Here is a 24945-nt window from a genome sequence, read left to right as displayed (position 1 = left end):
AAAAAAGCCCTATCTGCCACCCTGTTGTATCTGCTGTCTTCTGGATGACTCAGAGAGAACGCATGAAGTTGTGATTACATTGGTGCTGAAGGTCTAGATTAAATATAGGTTGTGTGTCTTCCACATCTTCCACTACTGAACACAAGTTTATCATAAATACTTGATGTTTCAGCAAGAAACACATTGCAAAGTCACATTTCCCAACGAGCCTGTTCTTGCAAATCTCACTTAGCATGCACTAGCCTCGAAGGGCCCCTGAAGTTTTGCTCAAAGAGAATAAAGCCACATTTAAACTGTGAGCTATTCAGAAGCAATTCCAGTTCAGCATTTTAGGTAATTAAACTTGAAAGTCACTCCASCATTTTCTAGACTGGCTGAAGGCAGTGGCTGGCCTGGACAGAGGCTGCCAGTATTTCTTTTTGAAGTTCAGCCCCCGCATTTGCCCAGAGAGGGCTTTGAAGAGCAAGACGAATGGTTCTTGTAAGCCTAATTACACCTGGGTCCTAAGGTGGTTTTTTTTCCTTTTTTTTTTTTTTTTATTAAATGAAATTTAGAAGTAATACGCTTCACTAAACATGCACCAAAATCAGAGCTACCTAACCATGAAATGCAGGAAAAGAAAAAGCAATACTATCATATTAATGTTAAGAAACATTAAAACTATGAAAACTTATTAACTTTTCCTATTCCTATTATTAACTTTCCTATTCCTATTATTAACAAGAGGGGATTTCAGGTGTGGCCCACCAAATCCTTATGCTCCCAAATTAAAATGATATAAAGTCACACATACAAATAATGATTCAGGCAAATATCACATTTAAGTCTTTACCACCTATACACTGTGTAATTTCCTAACATAACTTCTTGGAATATGGGCAGAGGATGGAAGGGACTGTGAAGGGCAGGAGCCTTTAAACTGCTGCAGATGAAGGGCTTTGGCCTGCAGACTGGAAATGCTTCCACCTCCCCTGGGCAATGCTGCTGCTCTGAGCAGCAGGAACCAAGTTCCTCTGCTCTAATCTCCTTGCTTCTTGTCTGCAAAGCCCAGAGCTGTGGGTTATCTGTGAGTTATCCCTAAGGTGAAGRGAGATCGATGGCCACTATCTTATGCAATGATAATTAATCACTGCAACTTATAAAAACAGATGCTAGTGGAGCATGAGGTGGTCCTTTGGCACCTGTTATCCACAGGCTTCTGAAGTGTTTAGACTTGAGGGGAAGAGACAGCACTTTCATCAGCTGCAAATTTATATTATTCTTGCTTTTCTTTGCATTTGCAAGTGTAATATGACCTTCCTGAGTGTCCCAGATCAACAACTATCTGACCAGTAACAAAATCACAGCAGTTAGGGCATGCATAGGAAAAGTCTAAAGATTAAAGGACACAGCATAGACAGACATACAGTTATTGCCATATAAATAAAAATATTCTGGAACAAACATAAAAGTTTCTTCAGTGCCTTGCCTCACCTAATGTCACACAACATCTTAACCTTCATTGATTTGGTGCTGAAGCAAACTTTCAAACTTTCTATTTGTCTTAGCAAAGTAGAATGTAGGTATGTAGGAGAGCTACACGTCCATTTTCAGTTAGTTAGTTACATGTCCATTTTGCTTCTTCTCCCTATCTTCCTACCTTTCTGTCCAGCACATCTCTAGCCTTCTTGCAATTGAGGAGCAATATCCATCCTCCTCCTCCTCTTCCCAGTTATCCCAGGCTGTGAGCACGACCTCTTCTGGCTTCACTCTCAGAGTTGGTAGGAAGCCAGAAAAAGAGGAATCTCTTTGAGGAGGCAAGATCCAGATCCCCAGGGATTCTCTGCAAGCTTTCCTGACCCCAAAATTTGGKTAGTTTGGACCAAGGAGCACAATCTTCAAGAGACAAGAGAGGCAGAAGTCCTAATTATGCCCAAATAAGACTCTGTGACTCTTCTTCTTAAAGTCAATCCACTTCTTGGTGGGATCTGTTCCTTATGAGATGACAGCTTTTATCTCCTAAAGCATCTCTCAGAACCAGGGTATGAATTTCTGGGCACCCTTGGGGAAGGAAAAGTGTGGAAAAAATGTGCTTTGACCTAGCATGTGCTGTCTGCCCTACCTGTTATAATCTTAAGGGCAGTGAAAGTTTCCTGGTAATGATCCAGTTAAGGAGGGTGCTGGGTAYGGTCCAATATGGGCAGAAATCATGCAAGGGTTTTATATGGCAGCTTAAAACCTTTCCCTTCTTAAAATACATCACCCTGCTCAGAACCAAAAGGCTGCCAGGCAGAAGAATCAGCAGTGGTGCACACAAGCCARGCCAAAGCTGGTCCAGCTCTTAGCCTTTCTGACCTGTATGTGCCGCCTTTGCTGTCTGCCCACCCAAAGCTACATCTGTCCTTGCTGACTGTCACTCTGGGGAGAAGGAAAGGCTAGTATTTTGGGCAAAAATCTGACATTTCCAGGCTCTGGTCAAGTCCAAAGCATTGGCTTCCACTCCTTCCTGCTGCRGTGGCTCCTTGAGGAGCCTGCAGATACCTATGGAGGTTCCTCTGACAGCAGGGAGGATTCCTCTCCTTGCCATCTACAAATCCTACACGCTAGGAGAACATCAGCTATTTTAGTGCAACTGCATGTGGGCTGGAGACGCTAGTCACAACAGTAAGAAACATTTCAAGGCTGAGTCTTTCCCCCTCCTCCTTTTTTTTTTTGTTTGAAGTTTACTTAACATTTGACAAACAAAACCATTGCCATGGCAACTTGCATATTCTGTTGAATAAATATCTCTGTAAATATCACAGGCATAAGGGTGTAATTAGGCTCCATTACCTCTCTCTCTCTCTCTCTCTCTCTATATATATATATATATATAAATGCATTTTATTGCATACCCTTTTCTTTCCTTTACTTTTTGTGTCTGTGTTCATCACAGAGTTTTTTGCTCTTCTATTTATGATCTTCCTTCTCTGCACTAAATGTTCTCTTGCCATAGGAAGAGGAGATCGTTGGAGACAGGCAACCACAGAGAACAGCCATATCCAAAAAACAAAATACTTTCTTCATTGAAGTCCCATGATGTTCTGAATTTGTAGAGGGGAAGGAAAGGGAGAAGCTTTCTTGGCATGTTTGTACTTTGGAAAAGGAGAGTGACAGTTCTTGGTAGCTCTGCAGTTATCAGTGACTTCAGTCGTAATTAAAGCAAATGAAAAGGTTTTCTGGCAGGGYAGATAAGCCAGAAAAAAACAATGCCAGATTAGAAATATCTGAGCGTTTACTTTCTGCAGTGGGTAAAAACTGGAGAATWCCAGTACTTTTTTTCCTAAATATGTTGCCTATATTTCTGAAATACGAATTTGTGTGACTGCATAAAGTTACATGTTTGTATTATTATCTTTTATGTAGCATTTTTGTATTCTTTGAATTTCTGCAGTCTACTTGGATATTGCTGATTATTCTTTTACATTCAGTAAAACAATTAAATTATTGGATTTTTTTTGTCCTCACAATTGTTTTCTGTTTGAGCTAGTGCAATTTAATCTTTTTCCATTGTTGATAAAATAGTTATTTATTTCTCTCTACTATAGATATTTTTGCTTGCAAATACTTAACCTACTTCTCAGTTCAAAAATAATAGGGATTAAAAAGTGATATTTCACTTCAATTATCTGACTTAGGTTATGTAAGCACAGTTGGTCTGTATTAATAGTTCAGTCAGATCCATTTGGTTTATGCAATAAAATTGACAAGTGTTTTAAAAGACTTCTTCCCACTGTAATAGCACTTTCGAAGGGGTCAGCAAAGCAAGGGTACAATTCTAAAAAATCTTCTTTGGAAATTGGAAAGAKATGAGGTACCTAACATACATTATTTCAGTAAAAACAGAAAGATGACAATTGTAGTAAGATGCAAGTCTTACTATSAGGAGAAAGAGTGCAGAAATGCTACACACCTGAGCCATATATTCTCACTCGGGAATAATCATAAGATTTAAGCTTGAWGTACCATTGGGAATCCTCTATTTTATTTCATAGCTACAGTCTTCAATCAACACCTAATTTACACATTAGTATATTCCAAAAATTCCAAGTAAAGAAGATATTTTCAGTCTCTATGTTCAATCTGACCATCTTTATCAATAGATGACAGACCATACTTCAGAGGATACTGTCATTTATTAAYATTCCAGGGCAGACTTTGATTTAGGCTTTAGGTTCTTTTCCATTTAGAGACAAGAAAAAAATTAAATWCATTATATTAAATCCACATTACATTTTATTTAGTGGTTTCTTTTAAAATTCCTCTTGCTCTTGTTAGGCATGCATTTAGGCTGTTAGGACAAGATGRGTTTTAATTGAAAGGTTCTGTCATAGGAGAATTTCATTCTCTCTTGCCTTTGTCTTTTATTTGTAACTCTTACCATTTCTTTTTACACACTGCATTTATTTTCTGTCTGAATAAGCATTAGCAAAGCGTATCTGAATAACTGCACTGTCTGACAGCTTTATGTATTCGGTATAGTCATAGTTAAGATCTCTGTGGATCTAATTATTGTGTTTGATATGTAGGAATGAAATACTGTTCCTGATAGCTTTGAGAAAAAGTATAATGTTGAATCATTTAATTGTTTGTTATGTCTTAATYCCACATTCCTTTTGACTCAGACAATAAAACACTGTATAACTAGAGGTTTCAATCCAATGGTGAAAACTGCAATATTCCTGTTTTAGAGATGTATGTATTYGCCTCCTTCCCTGCTTCTTGTCAATGTGGCTGTTTTCCCAAAGGAGAGAGTACTATGCTGAAGGACATGACAAATTACACCTTGATCAGGACCGTACAAAAACAGTAAAGTCTACATAAACAGTTTGCTTTGAGGATGCATCAGCCTAAGAACTCCAGTAAGGAGGGGGAAAAGGAGAAACAAACAAATAAAAAAAATCCTCCAGATGTATCTGGTGAGCATGTTTCAAATATCCTGATCCAGATCTATGGCAGAGGCATAACAAAGATAAAGAAAGTCATTTTAACTATGGAAAGACAGGAGTCTTCAACAACTTTGTACTAACAGAAAGGCCGTATATCCAAAAGCTGTGCTGGCACTTCTATCATTTTTTYCACTCCCTGATGCTCTGTGCTGGCCCTCTGCCATGAAAGAGCCATCCTGAGCAAAGTCCATCACCCTCAACCTCTGACAAAACTCGATTTTCCAATGCTGAAAGGTTTTTATATTAGCCCTGTGCATAATGAGTGATCTTTAACTTCAAGAAAATCTGCTRTAAATCAGGTCAATGATAACCCAGTGCTACCTAGGTGAACTCTTTTGGTTGTTACTCTAGAATAATATTTCTCTTTAAGTATAAAGGAATTCTCTGGAAGCCTGACACTGCAAAATTGTAATTGTCTTCTTTTGTGAACTTCAGTATACCATATAACCTTCAACCAAATGCAAATTCTTGATTTACCTTGCATATTAACAGGCTTAACCTTTTTATAGAATCATAGATAAGTTACATGCAACTGCAGTCTTACAGAAACAACTGATGGAACATGTCCCTGAAGCAGGCAGAGAAGATCCTACTTTTTATATTGAGTTGTCTTTAAATTCTTCCAACCCTCCCATCTGCTTATAGATGCTTCTCAGTTTCAGGAGACAGCAGAAGCTTTTAACCTAAAACATCATTTTGCTTTATCTCCAATGCGCAGCCAAGAAATGGTCTGGTTTTTTATGCAAGTTACAATAAAAATATGCAATAAGTAAGAGGTCAGATGTGAAGGGGGGAAGAAAAAGAATAGACAAAAGACTATGACTGTGCTTTCCTGATTCTCAGCCCTTTTTTTTTGGCCAAAAGAGCTGCAAAATACCTTTAAAGTGAATCTTTCCTCCTTACCTAATCCTATTATCAGTTATGCAAGTGTAGATTTCAGTCACCTGAAGGTTTACTGGAGTGTTATGCAAATAGCTGTTTTAACTGATTTAGTATCTGCTGCACTCCATCCATGTACCACAAAGTAGCTGCAGTGAAACTCAATTCCAATTAATTTAGTAGCCTTTATGGCAGCCACTGAATCACTGAGGGCTAGMAAATATAATGAGAAGACTATACCCAAGAAAAGCAGAACAGATATGAAGAATATGCTTCGGCCCATCCTTGAAAGATTCTACTTTCCATCTGACACTTCCCTAAACAATATAGATCATTTTTATGTGCTATGCCCATGAGAATAGGAAGAGAGTCCAAAAATAAAAATAAATCTTCAGTACTAAGAAATACTTTATATCATAAGCTTGTCATTCATAATGATGTAGTCAACACTGCTTGATTACTTACATATATGACTGTATTTTAAGGTTTTATTATTTCTCCCAGCAATTTCCATGGAGATTGTAATATAATTCCCCCTTGTGCTAACTTATTGTTATTTATTGATTTCATAAGTAAAATCGATATAAAGTATTGTCCTTTACAGTTTTATATTTACTACTCTAGAGTGAAAGACAAAACAGACATGGTGCATCAGAGCATTAAAAGCCCTTACCTGGTTAAAACTGCTGTGCCACTACAAGTTTTAATTACCATATAGAGAACCAGATACGCCACATTTAATCAATAAGCAGGAAATGAAAAGGGGGACAAATACTCTGAACAATCCAAGGATCTACAGCACTCTGCAATAACACTTAAAGGAGCCTGTGATAGTATCGAATAATATGAGAGGGGCATGGGGGAATTGGACAGGAGTACAGCCAAGGTGTGCACAAAGTGGGTTTGAGGGTAGCCCACTAGCACAACCAACAGGCACTCAGCTACAACACACACACTGTCCTATACCCATGACCATCCCAACTATTGAATTTTTTACTTTATCCCCAACGTAGAGGATGGGCGCTTAGAATAGAAAGCAGAATCTCAGAGAARAATTGAGTGTGTGCCAAAATGACAATATAATGCACTTCAGTCCTTCTAACCGAGATCGTAAGAGTTAATAACTATCCATCTCAATGACTTCTTATTATAATCTTAAAGCACCTTGAAACCTTTCATTAGTGGACACTGCRAAAAGGCAACATTTATAAGTGATTAAGTATTTAGAATGAGAAGTGGCTTCTAATTCTACTCRCTTCTGTACGTGAATGTCTTCTTATTCAACACAAGATCTAGATGACAGTTCCCAGTGCATTCTTACAGATATGGCCCTTTACTGTCTGCACTGAAGTTTGTTACTGATTCAGCTTTGATTTCAGACTTAATCTGCTTAGGTATCTTTGTGCCTTTTGAATCTGGCCACTGTATTCAACTCTCCATTATTTATTCTCTTTCATCCAATGCCAAACCATGAGCAGGAGGAAAAAAAATCCACAACAAAGACAAAAGTAACAAATCGTAGTGTGAAGTCTGATTTAAGCAGCTAAATCTTTTCCCTTATCTAACGTGGCAAGGGTAAAAATACCTGGAGGATATCTTTTCCTCTGAAATCCCCCAAAGTGAAATGTTCCAGTCTGTGACATTGGCAACAGCAGGAATTTACTGAACAGAGGTGCCCATTTCTTCAGAAAATGTTTTCTTCTACCAGATGAGTTTACTCCCCAACATTTCCTTGTTAATTCTCTTAACTCTTAAATGCTCCTGAGTGATAAATATTTTGCAGCTGATGAGTTAAATAGGAAAAGGAAAGGTAATACTTTACCTTAAAAAGGAAAGGTAATAAATAATAGCTGAATGGTGCAGAGGTGGCGAAGGGTATATTGGGAAAGGCTGGGAAAGCTGGAAATCACCAGGGAGAAATATATAGGAGAGTTTGAGGATCAAAGGGATCAAATGCAACTGCACGTGGAAATCTCCTCACATATTACCCAGTCCATGTACTTCATAGCATTGGGCTATTTAACTTCCTCTATCACCTTTTTCATTATATGTTCACTCTGCTTCAAAAAGTACTTGCAGATCACCGGAAATCTTTGTTTTTAAGCCACACTCCAAATATGAGGAATAAGATGTAAAAAGTACCTCCTCTCCATCAAAATATCCCAGTGCTATCATAATACCATCAGATAATCACATGCACAGAATGATCCCCTCAAAATGAGTATGTTATTGCCCCAGCTCTGCTATCCAGAGAGGAGCCCAGGACCCTCTGGAGGCTGAAACTTGTCTGAATTTATAGTCTATATTTATTTTCCTCATGGCAACACTTTCCTTTAGCTTACAAAGTGCTTTACCACATGTGGCTACCCGCATTCTTCCCTCCTCCTTCTGACATCATGCAAGTTTGTAGAACAAACCCAACATTTTTAGCTCTTCTGATGTGCATGAACCTCCTTTAGCCTTGTCATAGTCTTCCTTTGAGTTTTGTGAACCATAATGAATAGAATTGCTCAGAGTATTCCAGAAAAGTAAAAAAAAAAAAAAAAAAGCTCATGATCAAATGCAAACTAACAGGAGACAGACTGACACAGCTATTCCTCTTCCAGGATCTGTTAATTTCCTGTTAAGTCTGGACAGAGATTTTTTTCTTTTTCTGTGTTTTTATTAAAGCAAAAAACATCCAATTTAGCACTAGTATTTGTTTGTAGTGTTGTGTACAAACAAACTGGTATTGGTTTGCAGTGCTTAGCACTAGTATTTGTTTCACCGTTTGAAATCAATGCTGAAGGAGGGTCATTCATGGCAACTAAGTTGTTCTTAAATATACAGAAAGCTCATGGGTAAAATATTGTATTCCAAAAAAAATGTCAGTTAAGCTGAAGATACCACTTTCCAACATGAAATGACTCTTTATAACTAAAAACTTCTCACTGATTTTTTTTTTTTTTTGGGTCATATTTGAATTTACACCTTTCAGGAGTAGCAATGAAATAAAATGTGCAAATAAATGAGAAACATGTCAGAAAGACAAAACTACACAAATCAGAAAGACTGTATGTGAATCTGCTCACATACACTGCACTCATTCTGTTTTCCTCAGATGACAACAAAATCATTATTTCCAAACTATTTAGAAACATATGAGAGATTACAGTGCCATTTCCAAGAGGTTTCCTTTATTTCATCCCGATTTTGATGGGAACATCTAACACCAAAATAGAGGCTGAATCACTTTTGTTCCCTATGATATAAATTGGCCATTTGAATAGGACTTGCTGCTTGTGACTCTCCATGGTCCTTAGCAATTTAAAGTGACAGCTAAAGACAGGGTTTCACCAAAATCATCCATAGACAAGTCTTTTGGAAATGCTAAAATTTCCTTTTAACAAACCCTCTGAGCGAAAGATTTTTTTTCCCATAGTCTGACTGCATAGTTAAAGTGTTTATATAAACACTAGGTGCTCTGTATGACAGTCATATCTTCATAAAATGTTTTTCCTTCAGAGTAAAAAGTGGCAAGTACACAGAGATGAGATTTGAGATGCCATTTATGTACCAACTGCATTTCAAAACGCTCCTTAATCAATGTCCTGAACCGATTACCACTCACTATTCCATTATTCTTGATGCAATGTAAAGGAGCACATGCCTATATATCATTCTCAATGACCATAACGTTTTATGCTAATTTAATATACTGTCCTGCATATCTTCTCAAGGTTAAAAAGGAAAAAAAAAAAAAAAAAGGGGGGGGGGGGGTTAAGCATTTCTGAAAGAGATATAGCTCATCAATTGACTTTCATTTCCATTATTTAATGTAAGTAGATGTATGGATTGATAGACACATTAGCTACTATTGCCAATAATTATCCATTTGAAGTACTTTACCAGATATAAAAGAGTGGAATTGAGGAACAATTTATCTGACAGCATTTGTCATCTACTRCATTCATTTTTCACTCTGCATACTATTTAAAACTTATGTCCAACTGTGGAAACTTTGTAGTCTCAGAGTTTTTGATCAAACATCTCAACAACAGGCACAGTACAGGAATGGGAATGGCCTGGACAACCCTTCTAGTTCATGCTGTCAACTGGATTGGGCATGAACAAGATCATCCAACCTGATCAGGAGACGATCTGCCCCACTGGGGTTATCACTAACTATGCAGCCCGGGTCGCAACCCACAAAACGAGCACTGATGATGAATTTATCTATAAAACTATCAAATTTGAGGCAAGGAATAAGGAAATTGTGCATTATTAACTGTGAGAAGAGGGGAAAATAATAAAGTAGGTAGAAACTGGATTAAATTGGGGGGGGGGAGGGGGATAGATTGAGATCAAGATACAAAATTTATTTGAAAAGGGGACCTAAATTAGTGAGAGAGAGAAAATAAAGGAAGATTAAGAGAGTAAAAGAGTGAATAGTTATACCTGGCAGGTGATGAGATTAAGAAAGAAAAAAAAAAGGRAAAAAACCTCATGCCCAGTGAAGGAAGTGGAAGAAAGAGAGGCAAGAAGAAGAAGGTCGGAGAAGGGGAACAGCAAGACGAGAGAGAGGAACTAGATTTGTGAGGCAGTTTGTTTTAAAAGGAGTTCATTACGGAAGCAGTCACAGAAAACACAGGAATTTGGAATGCTCCCTAGCAAAATACAACAACAAATTTTTAAGATAAATACAAACGCCTGGAGGCTTAAGACTGTCAGAGACTATAATGACAAAAGAGCTAATAATGGGATTGCTGGATGCTAGGGAAAAGAGRGGAAGGGAAAATCCACGTGCTTCTTATGACTCTTTAGCTGAGTTTATGTTTCTCCACATTTATTTGCCTGTCACAGCTACAACAAGTTTTAAAATTGTGTTTTTCTAGAACAGKGCAGAAGATACTGGAATGCTAATGTGAGCAAAATCTCCCAGATAGACAGCCTCTCCCTCAGTATTAAGAATGCTGGATGTTTCTCTTCTATTTTTAGAACACTGTATAAATAGAATATAAATTGCAATGAGCAATAACTTTAAAGCTAAGCTCATATTTAGGCTTTTTACTTTCTTAGCAGTGTTCACTCTTTGTTGATTTTAATTTCATCTGAGATGCTGAAAAAGAAATTATGGCACTGCCAAAACAGACGGCTATTGAAAAGAATAACACAGCTGAGAGTCACAGTGAATTCTGCTGATGAGAAATACTATTAATATAAAAGTTTCCGTTCTGAACCATCAAAACTTACTCAATAATCTGTCCTTTTGCAGAGAATTTTTTCATACTTCCCAAGCTGCTAGAAACAAAACTTCATTGGTTTAAATAAAGCAAAATTTATTATACTAATCCTGCTATAATCTGAACATATGCTTAACTACATATATACTTACGATATGCAAATCTTACAATTCTTCCACTACAAATGCTGATTTTTTTCTTTATATTAACTGAATAATTAGACCTAATAATTACATTGCAAAGTAGCCCAAAAGGAGGGTTTTTCAAAAAAGCATCCAACTGGGTTCACAGTATGTTTTTACTTTCAAAAATATTTGAAAGCTAGTAGGAAACAGCCTTTTTGTATCACTTAAAATATAAAATGATTTTAAGCATACGTTCAAATATTAGAACTTTTTGAAGGACATCTGCAGGATATAGTTCATGAACACTTTTATGTCACTTGGGGATTGCTAATGAAAGCTACTGTATGAAATATCTCTAGGAACAGAGCAACATCTACTTTTACATCACTGAGAATCCCGAATCCCAGGCACAGTGTACCGTGCAATAGCACATGCTTTGAGACTGAAGCATATGGAAAAATGACTGTCTCAAAGTTAAAATTGACCTAAGTACTCTACTATTTATACAAGAGTCTTACTTATTTTAAAAGATATGACATTGGGGCAAAGTACATTTGATGAATAGCAATTGCTTCCATGCTAAAATGACTGTTACAAATTCTAAACTTGATAATTTCAATATAACTTATGTACAAAAAATGACAGTAACCTGAGCCTCCCAGGTGCAATGCCATGGTAGGATATTACAATAAAAGGGAAAGTGACATTAAAAGAAACAAAAACGAAAAGCTCCGAGCTCTTTAGCTTTGACCAATTGCCTGATAAACAAGTCACACGGCTCATACAAGAAGTTAATAAATTAACTTGATCCAGGATACAAAGGAAACCTTTCAAAGAAACATTACATCCGTACTATTGATCTGCCCTTAACCTCAAGGGCATTTTCAGGAGTTAAAAAGCCATTTAACATCCCTTGCTTTGAGATCTGCATTACATTGACACACCAGAACTTCCATTACTGGAAGCATTGCTGAAACAAGTGACTGCAGCACTTGGAAGAACTCCTCTCTAGAGGCTAAAAATCATATAAAACCAGAAGTGTCTGGGCATTTATTTATCTCATTGTCAAAGAACTCAGCGCTGGGACCTTCACAGCTATGCCGGAATGATGTGCTAACGAGCAGCATGTTCCACTCTACAAGAGACAAGGGCATGGAAGATGACAGCTAATGTCACGAATATTGAGGTGAATAGAATACACGTCTGTAAATGAAAACATTTTTTTGATGCAGGGATCTTTCTCTCTCTCTCTCTCTCTCTCTCTCTCTCTCTCTCTCTCAGTCCTGTCCCAGCCTAAACCTTAGCAGGGGCTGAAACCCTATAGAAGCTGAGGCATGAGGAGGCTCTTGGAGAACCCCATCTGCCTTGGTTGCTTCTTTGTCCTGCTGGCCTACTGCCTGTGCTGGAGGTGACCCACTGCCTCCCTCCTATAACCATGTCAATAAGTGGAGCCAACCATGATGGTCACTTCAAAATCACATTGATATACTGAAAGAAAATGCTGCTGTAGATGCTTCCAGCCTCCTGACTCAACTTTAATGAGGAGTCCAAGACCACCTGGAGAACAATGCATCTTCCAGAGTTCTTTCAGGGCCACCTTACAACACCATATTCTGTTCCTCTACTACAAAGCTATCTGTATCTGTCTTCAGATACTTACTACAGTCTGATGTATGACAAACTGTGGTGTAATAACATAACATTTTTGACTATTTGTAAACCTTTCAAGAAAAAGTAATTTTGAAAGATAAATGTGTAAGACAGGTTAAGCTACAAAAGAAGTAATTAGCACAGTTAAGTTTAGGCTTTAAAAGTAATACATAGAAGAATAGTCTGTGAAATGTTGACTTGCAAGATGCAATGAGAAAGAGCATCTCAGAGAAAGAGGGAGCTCTATTTCTTATCTCCTAATCACTGGAAATTGGGACAAATAGTGTAACTGYTGTCGAAAAACAGATCTCAATTGACCTTTCCACCTTCATAGACTTGATCTGATCATCAGATTCAGACAGGTACAACTGAGGAAAATATGCGGTCATACCAGATGCAAGTTGGCTTTAGATAGCTCAATAGTTTGTTAAAAAGAGTAAGGTTACTCTGGAGAAGAATGCCTACATATTAAAGCCTGGATCAGAGGAACACAGCCTGGGAATTTCCATTTCCACTACTGGAATTACACGTGCAGCCAGCTCCAAGAAGCAAAACACAAGATGCCCCAAAGAGTGGAGATACAGAAGCAACACTTGATGTACTGCCATTAGCATGGAAAATACTATATGAAAAGATAACTRGGGAGGTTTGTTACAGCTTAAACAGAAACCACCAAAGCTGCTAGCATTCTCCAAAGCCACCTGAGCTCACGTAGGATATAATGTCTTCCATGCAGAAAAGAATTTACTTTGAAACAGAAAGCAAGACAGATGCTTTTAATTCAAGAAATGTTGACTCTGATCATTGACTTTATTTGTACAGCTTATTTCACTCACACAGAAATAATCAGAAAATAGTACTTTGCATCGCTTCAGAAAAACAAATGATTGCCCAAGTAGCAAATTAGCATTATTATTAAAGTTAATGTTTCTCAATACCATAAAGCTGATTTATTAGAAAATTTAGAATGTAACAGTTGCACTTGTACTTTGTGAATTAGATTCCTCTGATCAGTAAATTACAATTTGGAATTAAAAAGCAGTTGCAATTCCTCTCCACTCTTGCAATTTTTTTTTTTTTTTTTTGTTCTAAATCGCTCTTAATCTTTTCCTACTTGTCTATTTTAAGCACAATTTATTTATTATTCAATGTGCGCTACTGATACAGGCAGAATTATGCAGAAAAACTGAACAAGCAGATACATTCCAAAATATGAAAGAGGAAAAAATGTAATTGGTTTCCAAACCAGGCACAGGATAACAGGAAGTAATTGTGAATCTTCACTCAGAAATTAGGGTTTTTTTTCCCAATATTATTTTCCTCGTTTTGTAGCATATAAACATTTCAGAACTTCCTCCAGTCAAATCTGATTGTGAAAAGGAAAATTTAATCTGTTCATATATCTGGAGATGCAAAAGATGAGATTGCTCATATACACAAAAGTAAAGAAATATTTGGAGATTAACAATCTAAATAAGCATAAAAGAAAATGATGGAGCATACTAATGAGAATTATCTAAAGAATATTTATGTACAATTTGGCACTTTCTGACTATGAAACCATGGAATCTGGGCAACCTACTCCAGTGTTTAATTGCTTGTGATTATATTTAACCAATGACATGATATATGCATGCACGGTCTGGAGTTTTAATTTCAAGTTAGCATCAGCCAGAAGATGTATGACACTGACAACACTAGAGAATTATTAATACTTTCTTCTTGCATATGACTCTACTTTGCCTGTATTGCTATCTAAATTATAGGTATTAGGTGCATGAGAATTTAATTGATTTAAGCATGTATATACACTTAAATACAGGTGTATTAAATACAGAGTTACATATATTTAAAATGTAAAAAAATGGCAGTGATCCTTTATGTCGAGATTTAGTTTAGTTTCTTTAAATATATTCAGAAAACTAGTACCTGCTTACTTTTAATGTGAATTACACACACAGTASAGCATAGCCTAATCACTATCCTGGAATAACGTCACCTCTTAAAAAATAATCGGTAAAATAGAAGTTTGCAGTCAAAGTATTTCAAAAGTTCTTAGGGATTTTAAACGGTGCCTAAGCATTTTATTTCATATATCAGATGAATTTGAAAAGATTTGTTCGCAAGTATTTCTGCATTTAGAAAAAGCAAACTCACTATATCATCACTAGTTTGTAAATCTAATTCAGACTACTGCAGCCAAAGAAAGATGTTAATTCCCTCTGGTATAAAATCCATGACTACTAACAACATATACTAGTTTGGCTGCAAGACTGAAAACTATGAATGTGTGATCAATGACTATTTTAAGATTAAGCGACCATTTGGTATTACATTCATCAATACTAATGGTATCTTATTTAAAAGTTTAATGAGAAAGCTATAATGCATAGCACATTTCTCACTAAGATACATTATTATTGAATTTCAGATAGAGGGTATTATGAAAAATGAAATAAATGCAAAAGAAAAGAATATGGATTTTCTAAGAGTGTTGAACACATGATCCAGATTATAGGTATTCTTTAACAGAGCTATTCCTTAAGTAATTCAACCATGATAATATTCTGTACACATAGGAAGGGGCAGTTCTTTTAAGTTAAATTAAATGAGTGATTATGGAACTTGTTAATACCTACATCGTAAAGAATATACATGGCATTTTTGGCAAAGTGTTTTAACATAATGGGTCACATCTATGAAGCCACTTTGCTGCTCAGAAGTCATTTATTCACTGTAGTTGAAGATCTGAGCCAGCACTCGTATTTGAGAAATCAATAAGTGTAGAAGTTGAAACAGCACTGATTCATGCTCTGGGTGAAAATCTGTCAAAATTGAGAGATGTGCGAAATACTCTTTTAGTCCCTATTCTTTTGGTAGCAAGGCAGACAATTATTTTTRGGCCTTGTGAGTATGGAGCAAAGAAKTTTTACAAGCAGGGATATCTGATCRCCTGCCGCTGCTTGCAGTGAACTTGGGTTGTCCTAGTAAATCCAAACTAAAGCTTTCAAGCTCTTCTACCTACTAATATCATGCAGTAACAGGCAAATGTATGAGCACTGCATTGTGCTACCACATTACAGAACACRTGTCTGTATGCTAGACAGCAAATACAAAGCACTGCATTGTGCAGTCACACGCGACAGCCCTGGAGGCATCTTCCTGGCCTGCTCCAAAGACAGGGATGCTACAAACCATCCTGTGTTAGCTGCCCTGCCTAAGTTCAGCTTTGTGTGATGAACTGGTCCATAACATATACAGGACTTAAACTATACACACACAAAAAAAAAACCACCACAGAATCTGAGCACCACTAAAGCCAGGAACAACATTTATTTTATGCAGCAAACATCGGAAAATTCATAGTGAGAAAATTTACCGCATATACCTTCATTGAATACAGTCTTCAAATAAGGACTCCTAACACTGTTTGCCCTGTTATTTATTCAGGCTCGCTCTCTTCCTGCCCTCTCCCCCCTACCTCCTTTTTTTAATGTTTTTCTTTTTCTCTTTTCCTTAGTATCACTGAATATAGAAATAAAGTTATTAAAGAGTTACTCTCACAGACACCTACTGGCAAAAGCATTAGCAGTACTTCATCTTCCAAAAAAATATAAAAAATGACAATATAACTGTGAAATTAAGTTTACATAGCATGGTCTTTCTAGTAACATCATCAGTATGTACAATATTCTAGCAGGAGATAAGTGCAATTAAAAAAAAGAAAATAAAAAAGAACGAACAGACCCTCAAACACTGTATTTTTTAATGTGTATGGGCCATGATGGACAAACTTTTCACCTGCAGTGAGCATTTATCATTGCCCAGAACAGAAACCAGAGGGATGTGACAGGGTTGGCAGCTCCACCTCGGCAGCAATGACATTTGTTGTCTAAAATCAGTCCTTCACTGCTGAAGGGAGCTGCAGAGTTGAATGAGGCAACTCAAGTATGCCCAAAATAACAGTGCTCAGGCATGGGAAGGATAAGAGTATTATCGAGATCAAGTGTTTTCTGTCAATAAGTTTTTGGTTTAGAAAGCTGAACATCCTGGAGCTCCTTTTTTCCTGAACAGCAGCAAGGCACAAGGGTCGTTCAGGAAGGTCCATGAGCAACAGGTTAAAATTGTGAATTCTCTGATGATCCTGAATAGGAAAAATGGGCCATTTTCTACTCTAATTAGAATTAGCTTTGCTTACTCATAGAAGTCAAGGCTGAACTTCACTTCTCCATGTATAAATGCAACAGAGCCCTGCAAAGCTATTTGAACGACAGCTAAACCCATGTGGTTTCTGATAACAAGTAGTCTGCTCTATTTTTAACACTTACACAAGGCTGAAGCTGCACATACAAATACACACCACTGATGAAATCAAGTGATAAAACCCAATAAAACAACAAAACCCGCATCTCCAATGACATTATTTATACTTTGCTCAAACAGTGGCACATAGGTGGTTGTATATGTATTGAGGCACAATGTGACAATTTACATTGTAGCTAAAAAAAAAGTCAAAATGAAGAAAAATCAATGAAAGTATGCCAATAATAGCTGAGTTTCCCCACTTCTTTAGTATAGAGTTTTGTAAAACTCTTTTAGTTTATCCCCTTCCTGCAGGGCCTCACAGAGTGCTGTGCCACTAACCCATCCTTGGGTACATTTACAGTTTAACTAATGCAAAAGATCTGCAAATAGTCAAGGTGAAGCTTTGCTATACCCCTAACGAGTAGCAAGTGGTTTAACAAATTTAATGCAAGTACTTCCAGGACTGCAGTTCAATGTGGATAAAATAASGAAAGGTTGTGTATGAGACAAATGCTAAACAATATGAACAGCCATAATACATTCTGTATATAAAATATTCCCTCATTTTCTGTAATTTCATGTTCCCATCCCCAAGCAGGAGCTGTGGTTACTATACTTTGCCACATAATTGAAATAACAGTCTGGATATAAAACATATTTGCATGAATATTCCAATGGGAGAACCTGTGACAGCACATACCTAAACCAGTTTAATTTTGATAGACTTCCTACAAGACATGTCATCTCCTTAGGCAAAGTTTTGTCTTTTTAGATCTATAAAATGCCACAGTAAAAGTGATAGATAAGCACTATGCCAAGATTACCTGTAGCAATTCTAACGCAAGATGTTCTGATCTATCTACTTACAACTTCAAAGTAGAGAAATAGTCTATAAATGGGGTAGATTTCAGTTGGCCTCTTCAATAGGTCACAATATTTGACCTTTTAAAAACCTATTTGACCTTTTAAAAACCTATTCCTGTTGTACCCAATAGAAATAAAAAATATCATGAAAGTATTTGCAAAAAATAACAACAATTTGCAAGTGGGTCTAAATTAAAAATCACTTCTTGATTTTTTTTTCACTGCCCTTAAGTTGATAAAAATTGTTCTTTTAATGTTATTGAAATATAAATGAATGGAAAAAGTTGTATCTAGACCAGACTGAAGAGGTTGTAAATTCAGGAGTGTGTGCCTGACAGTTTTTCTTTTGGACTTTACAGACAAGAGCGTTAACACTTAAGTGCTTCCAGACACATTTCAGTTCTTTACTGTTGTGTTACTAACCAGAACAGCACTCCAGAAAACACTATTTAAGGTCAGATTCTCATAAGAACAGTGGGAAACACCTTGCTCAAAACATCTCCATGTGTTTTGCTTCTCATTTTAATGCTGACCAGTCTCTTGATTAAAAATAAGAAATAAGGCAAAGCCATGTCTTTGTCCTCTGTGGGTTTTTTTGTTTTTTTTTTTTTTTAACCAGGGAAAAAAAAATCCAATAATTAATTTCCCCAACCAAGAGGATTACTGACAACTGAACTTGAAGTTTTTACATAATTGGCAGGAAGATAATCTCCTAAAGTGGAGCAGATAATCATAATTTAAGACTTCATTGAATTTTTCCCCCTCACGGATTCTTTTAATCTGCAGATAAACTCCTGGAGATGCTTTCAGTGCACTTGAGTAAGCTGCTATCGGAGGCAATCTCCGAGAGCCTCATGAGCACGGCCYCGCTCGCTGCACTTTTCCGCAGGCTGCAGTCACCATTCCCCAGCATTATCCGCTAAAACCAGTATTAGGGTAGCAGAGCAATGACAGGCATCACCGCTCAGGAGACAAGCGACTTCATTCTCTTTCCTGCAGGCATCGTGTAGCACTCTCATTTCTCCTTTGATATGCTAAGCTAAATATTCAGTGGAAACTGCAGAAATATTTTTTTTTTACCCTGGTGTAACTCACTGGTGAATTCCAAAAACRTCAAGATCTGTAACTCAGCTTTCCTCCTATTGTGTTGAAAAGGCTTATTCTTCACCCTAAKCCTACCGCAAGGCTTATTAAAAGTTATTTCCACGGCATTATAAACTAAACACATCGTTCTATATTATTCTATTAAATTCCTCTAGCCAAAAGATATTGCAGTTTGAGGTTCTAAATCAGGAAAACATTTGCAATTTTTGAAGACATAAACATATGTTCTGTTGCATGCCCGTGCTTTGGGACTAGAGATGAACTCTAATCTGCCTTTTTATGTCACTGAACAAGGAGGTAAAAAACCACAGACATAACACAGAGTATATTGCAAGAGAAAGATCAGGCATTACTAATGGTAAAAAGAGGAAACTGCAGCAAATAATAGCCAGAAAGTACCTCTAAAATTGCCACRGCCTTCTCTTTCTATCATGGAAAAAAAGACGTAGGAAAGCTGGAGTGCTTATGTCAGTAACACAACTGGCTACTCTCTATAACCCACTGCAATAAAGATAGAGGGATTTTATGAAAAAAAAAATCAATTTACAAGATTTTTGCTTCTTTAGCAAAGGAGTTCTCTTCTGCATGAAGTTTATAGAGCTATACTAAAACAGCTGCTATGCCAGACAAAATGGTTTTGTTCCTTCTATTAAGCATGATCTAAATGATTCATTTAATTATTACTTTTGTATTCAAAGTTGGCTTATTTTCATGCAGATTTATGTCCCGTTATGCATAGAGGACATTCTTAATTGTGCTGAAACAACTGCAAATTTAATTAAAGTTTGCCATTCCAAGCATAAAATAGGTTAAAGAAAATGCTGACAACACTAAAATAAATATTCAACTATTTAATTTAACTCAACATTTATTTTTAATCCAAATATCAAAATAATCTTCTTTCTAATTACAATTTTGTGACAAAGTGTCTTGAAGAAACATTTGTCTCTATTTTTCTTCAATCTGTTTAGCTGAACCACACTAGCTTATTTATAAAACTGTTGATTAATAAATCTGTTCCAGCTGTATTACTGTATGTTGCAAAGAACACGGATTAATATATGTAAACATCCATTATCATTTTTAAAACCCCAAAGTCTTATTATTCCACAAGAGCAGACACCAAATAGAATATGTTCCAGCACAATAAAATACCTAAGCCTAAAACAAATAAGGGAAAACAGGGGACAAACATAGCTAGTAAAGTCCAGAGATCTAGGCCAATTTACATGAGGTGGTAAGACCAAATAAATCTTTATTAAAAGTTATTTGTGGTTCCTTGCACTGGTTGTTATTAAAAGCTCCCCATTTATCTTGTACTGGGTTGTGATAAAAACAAAACCTCAGCTTGGTGAAGGGCTGTGTTCAAACACAGGCATCTTCTGGAGACAAACTCAGAAACCTGCCCCATCCTATTGAACCCAATTTGAAAATTCCTAATTTGTGAGGATTATTTGATTGGTAACATGTGAGAGGAGGAGGAAACTGAACAGGTAGATTTTCCTCTACATGCAGAGTTATGTCAAGCTCTGATTGAAGAAGAAAAAAAAACAAACAAAAAAAAAAAAAAAAAAANAAAAAAAAAAAAAAAAAAAAAAAAGAGAAGGCTCATGGAGAATAAACATTACTTAACCCTTCATGATATTAATTCTTAGACAGCAGAAGGAAACGATGCTTCATGGCATGACAAGTCTGCGCCTGCAACCCTTCTGAGCAAACATCAAGGTTCCAGGTCCCCTGGCAGCCTAACAAGCATGTCAAGAATTGTAAAAATATGGAGAAGAAAGAATAGGGTTTTGACATCATATGCACCATAATATTTTTTTCTAAATTGTGAAAGAGTTAYACCTCACATTGTTTTTTTTATAGGGATTTTCACTTCTACCCTAAAGAACAGATTCTTAGAGCACCACTCTGTATTTAATAGCACTATTATGACTTGCATCAACTGAAGATACAGCTGACAACATCCAGCTATTAAACAATATTATCACTGCCCCTGTCACTTCCAGAGGATGCCACAAGTGTCATATTTCTCTGGCTTGGGAGCTGTGAGCACAGCTGGAGCTCTCACAAGGCAGCAGAGGCGCGAGTCTCACCCGAAGCCAGCCCATCCGACCACACTAAAGTGATTGCCAAGTCCTATTTATTCCTCATTCCAGGCTTTGCCATCAATATCGTTGAGCCCAGGGCATGGCTAGATGCAAAACAGACATTCATCCTTGGTGTTACCTCATTCAGATTCTCTGTGTAACAAACACTGATACTTTCTTTCCTCCCTTCCCTTTTTCTCTATCAGCTATATTTGCAGTCGTTAAAAACTTTCCAAGCAAATAGTCCATCCAAAACAAAACTGGTAATATTTCAAACAAGAAAATCAAAACCATATGAGGATTAATAAGCTTTTTCACAGAATAAAAAACAATAAAGAAGGGAAAGAGCAATGAGCAAGTATTTTGCAGGCAGGAATCAAAGCAGAATTCTCCCCAATAAAAACAGGGAATTGCGTGGTGGTGTTAGCAGTACTGCTTCCTTTTTACTTTGTCAATATTATATATTGTAACAAGCATTTGATTCAAAATCCATTAGAATCAATAGGAAAAAATACTTTGTGTTTTGGATCTAGCTCCAAATAAAGGAATCATTTCATGTCAAAACCTTCAGAATATATCTGATTAGCTTTCAACATAATATTTCAGCTTGCAGATACTATCATTACAGCTACAGGTATGCAGATGATTACAACAATATTACCAGAAAGCTCCAAGATCTCCTATGTTCACCTGCTAATACACATTTGAATTTCTAAGAAAGTCAGTGCACAACACACAGCTACTGTACAATCAGCTACCAACATAGAACAAAGTAAGCCACCACTCCATAGCATAACAAAAGTAATGTTAATCATATCTCAGATTCGAACACAGATTTATGATATTAAAGTAACTAATAGGTACTCTTAAATTTTATAATTCCAAAATTAAAAAGAAAGTACTTAGCTTAATTTACAGTCTATCAATCTAGAATTATTCTGTAATACTGCACTGTAATACTGTATACAGATGGTGAAGTTCATAAAACGAGCTCATAAAATGTTTTTCAGTTCTGTGTTCAAAGGTTTATTATTTTAGAAAACTCTATTACAGTTATCACTGACTGAAGCTCTTCTTGACAAAATAATAACCTACAAAATTTCTGTTACCTGYATGCCACAAGAAACAAAGACAGCATTGGATGCTGAGATAACACTACCCAGTTTCAGACTCAAGTAACAACAATAAGACTTGTGTAAAACCTGAATCAGCCTGGATTTTCACTCAGGATAGCACATAACCAAGAGACACATCTGCTTGGGCCAGACAGAAATAGTGAGCCACAGGCTGGCACCCAATGCAGCTCAGGAACCAGGCAAGCTCTGCTACAGCAGCAGCATGATGCTTCCTCACAGCCATATCCATCAACACCCATTGAGATTTCCATACATTGTGAAACATCATCATTTCATCATCAAGTTTTGTCCAGAGAAAATACGCATCTGAATCCAAATATAACACGAGGAACTGCAGACAAAAGCCACAAGTGCCTCTGAGCTTCCATTCAGAGGCTCTGCAGGCTGTGTGAGCAGAAGACTTACCTGTTTAACGTCGTACGCGAGAAGAACGAACCTKAAGTCTGGTGAAACTGAGTATCTTGATGCTTTGAAAGTTACCTAAAATTAAATAATAGCATGAGTGAGTAGACAATAGGGATCATTTTTTATTTCTAAGTTTTTCTTACATTTAATTTACAAGCTTCCAGTTCTGGTTAAGAATCCCTATATAGCTTTCCCRAAAGAAGGGTCAAAAGAATTCTTAGTCTAATTTGCTGCTATCAGAAGGACCTCAATAGATGAATCTGACTTCTATTCTAAAAACAAATTAAGTCRTCGATGAGTTTTTCTGACACGATGGCAAGCACCGTGCTCACGGATAGCAACTATAACCAATTCATTTGCAGAGGATGATGGAGGGTGCTTCGCTTGGTGGGTACTTCATGAATGATTATGAGGGAGATTCATCACGAGGTTAAGCATAAAGATAATGTACAAGGGAAAGMATAGCTGTGCACTGTGTCTCTATTGCTTTTCTTTTAAGACCACGTATATAAACATTTTGCAAGACAGCTTGCACTAAAGAAAATCTCTCTTTCTTGTAAGTAAAACGCTTAGTGGAAAGAAAAGTGAAACATAAGGTATCATTATAAAACTAATATTGCTTTATATCTAGCTAAGACTACATGACACCCAATTGAATTCAGGGCTGTAATTTAATCAAGGGGTAATGTTGATGTCGGAAAGAATTTAATGCATCTAATGTAAGAGGAAGATAAGAGCATGCTTTAAAGGGCATTGAAGGAAATAATTTTAAATGAAACTGTAGACATCCATGTGCAGAATGAAAGGAAAGAGGAGAAGCACTAAAAAAAAATGTAGATAAGAATAGAAGAAGTAGGATGGGGAAACTAACAGAATCACAAAAGTACAAGATAAAAGAAAATAAATGAATAGCTATGCAGAACTACAGTTATCCAGCATTCAAAGGCTTTTCCTTATTCTGCTTCTTATGCATTCCGTTCTGCTTAGTCTAATTCCACTGCTAAATTAATGAATTCAACAGGGCTTTAAGGTACGCAAGCTAGAAGTCACAAACCAATACATTCAGAGCAGCTTCAGAGCTATTCCTCCAAGTAAGGGGCCTGATATATCAGCAAACAGAGAATGCGCTGTATTTTGACATATATGTTAAAAGCAAGCCCCTAGATAATAGAACCAGAAGCAAATTAATGAATCAAAAGAGGGAAAAAAAAAAAAAAAAAGAAAATCTGTATTAAAAGAGCATGATGCTATCCCAATTAGAAAGAAAATTCTTCCTAAGAAGAAGGAAGTCTTAAGGTAAAACGACAAAAAGGATAATTACAGATTTTTTTTTTCTACAAAGCATGCAGATTAGATTCCTGCTGTGTGCCAACTAGTTTTTGAGGGATACCACCTTTCAACAGAAACTAACCACATATGAACTACCTTCCCTTATTAGACAAGTCACAGAAAACCTTTTGAGAGGTGGAATTCCTCTGCTTTCTGACCCTTTATTAATTATTATCCCATTACCTTCAGCAATATGCAACTTCCAGAAAATAAGCCACTCATCATTTCCTACATCTAGGAAGACTCCTCAGGCCCTGATTGTATCACTACAAAAATAACAATGCACTTAATGCAGAACACCTGAGCAGCTCAGCTGCAAATTACTGGCAGCATTAGGCAACACCAGCAAGAGCTAGCCTGTTATTCTGGATCCAGGTAGTCTTGTGGATTTGGGGTTTAAAGTCATTTGAATCCTGCTGAACAAGACCTTGTTCATTAAGCTTGTGCTCACCTGTAAAACTCTGCCTGATTCCAGCACTATCTYAGACACAAGGTGAAAGCAGGGTGCTAGTAAGTTATAATCTCTCAATTACAGGTAATGGTTTTGGCAAAATATTTTTCCTTTTGTTGGTAGGATTATTCTTGCTGAGGGGAGCATAAAACTATTCCATATTCTCTAATGCCCCACTTAAGAAACAAGAGGATAAATTTGAGACCAGTAGAAACCAACCCTACTGCCAAGGTTGACAACTATGCTGATTTAAAGAATCCTAAAAATATCMTTAGCCTATTTCTTGAGTTTGGGCTTATAATTAAAGCTGCAAGGAAATAAAATTTCATTTTTAATTGAATTTCAAAGGGATCTGAGTAACAAACATTTTCAGGGTTTTTGGGGTGGGGAGTTGTTTATTTTTTAGATTAATAAT

At 36.7% G+C, this 24945-nt stretch overlaps 1 protein-coding gene across 1 annotated transcript in view; it reads right to left on the bottom strand.

Annotated features, from left to right (window-relative positions):
• Nucleotides 1-24945, bottom strand: part of DPP10 (dipeptidyl peptidase like 10) — a 170819-nt gene that overhangs the window by 83711 nt on the left and 62163 nt on the right. The window contains exon 4 of the mRNA XM_026040866.1: nt 22751-22825. Coding sequence (XP_025896651.1) covers nt 22751-22825 — 75 coding nt within the window. The remainder of the gene's footprint in view (nt 1-22750; nt 22826-24945) is intronic.

The sequence above is a fragment of the Nothoprocta perdicaria genome, unplaced genomic scaffold (genome assembly GCF_003342845.1).
Source record: "Nothoprocta perdicaria isolate Ctin4 unplaced genomic scaffold, notPer1 scaffold_27, whole genome shotgun sequence".
Classification (NCBI taxonomy): domain Eukaryota; kingdom Metazoa; phylum Chordata; class Aves; order Tinamiformes; family Tinamidae; genus Nothoprocta; species Nothoprocta perdicaria.
The sequence above is the reverse complement of the archived record's forward strand: the minus strand, read 5'-3'. Positions and strand labels throughout refer to the sequence as shown.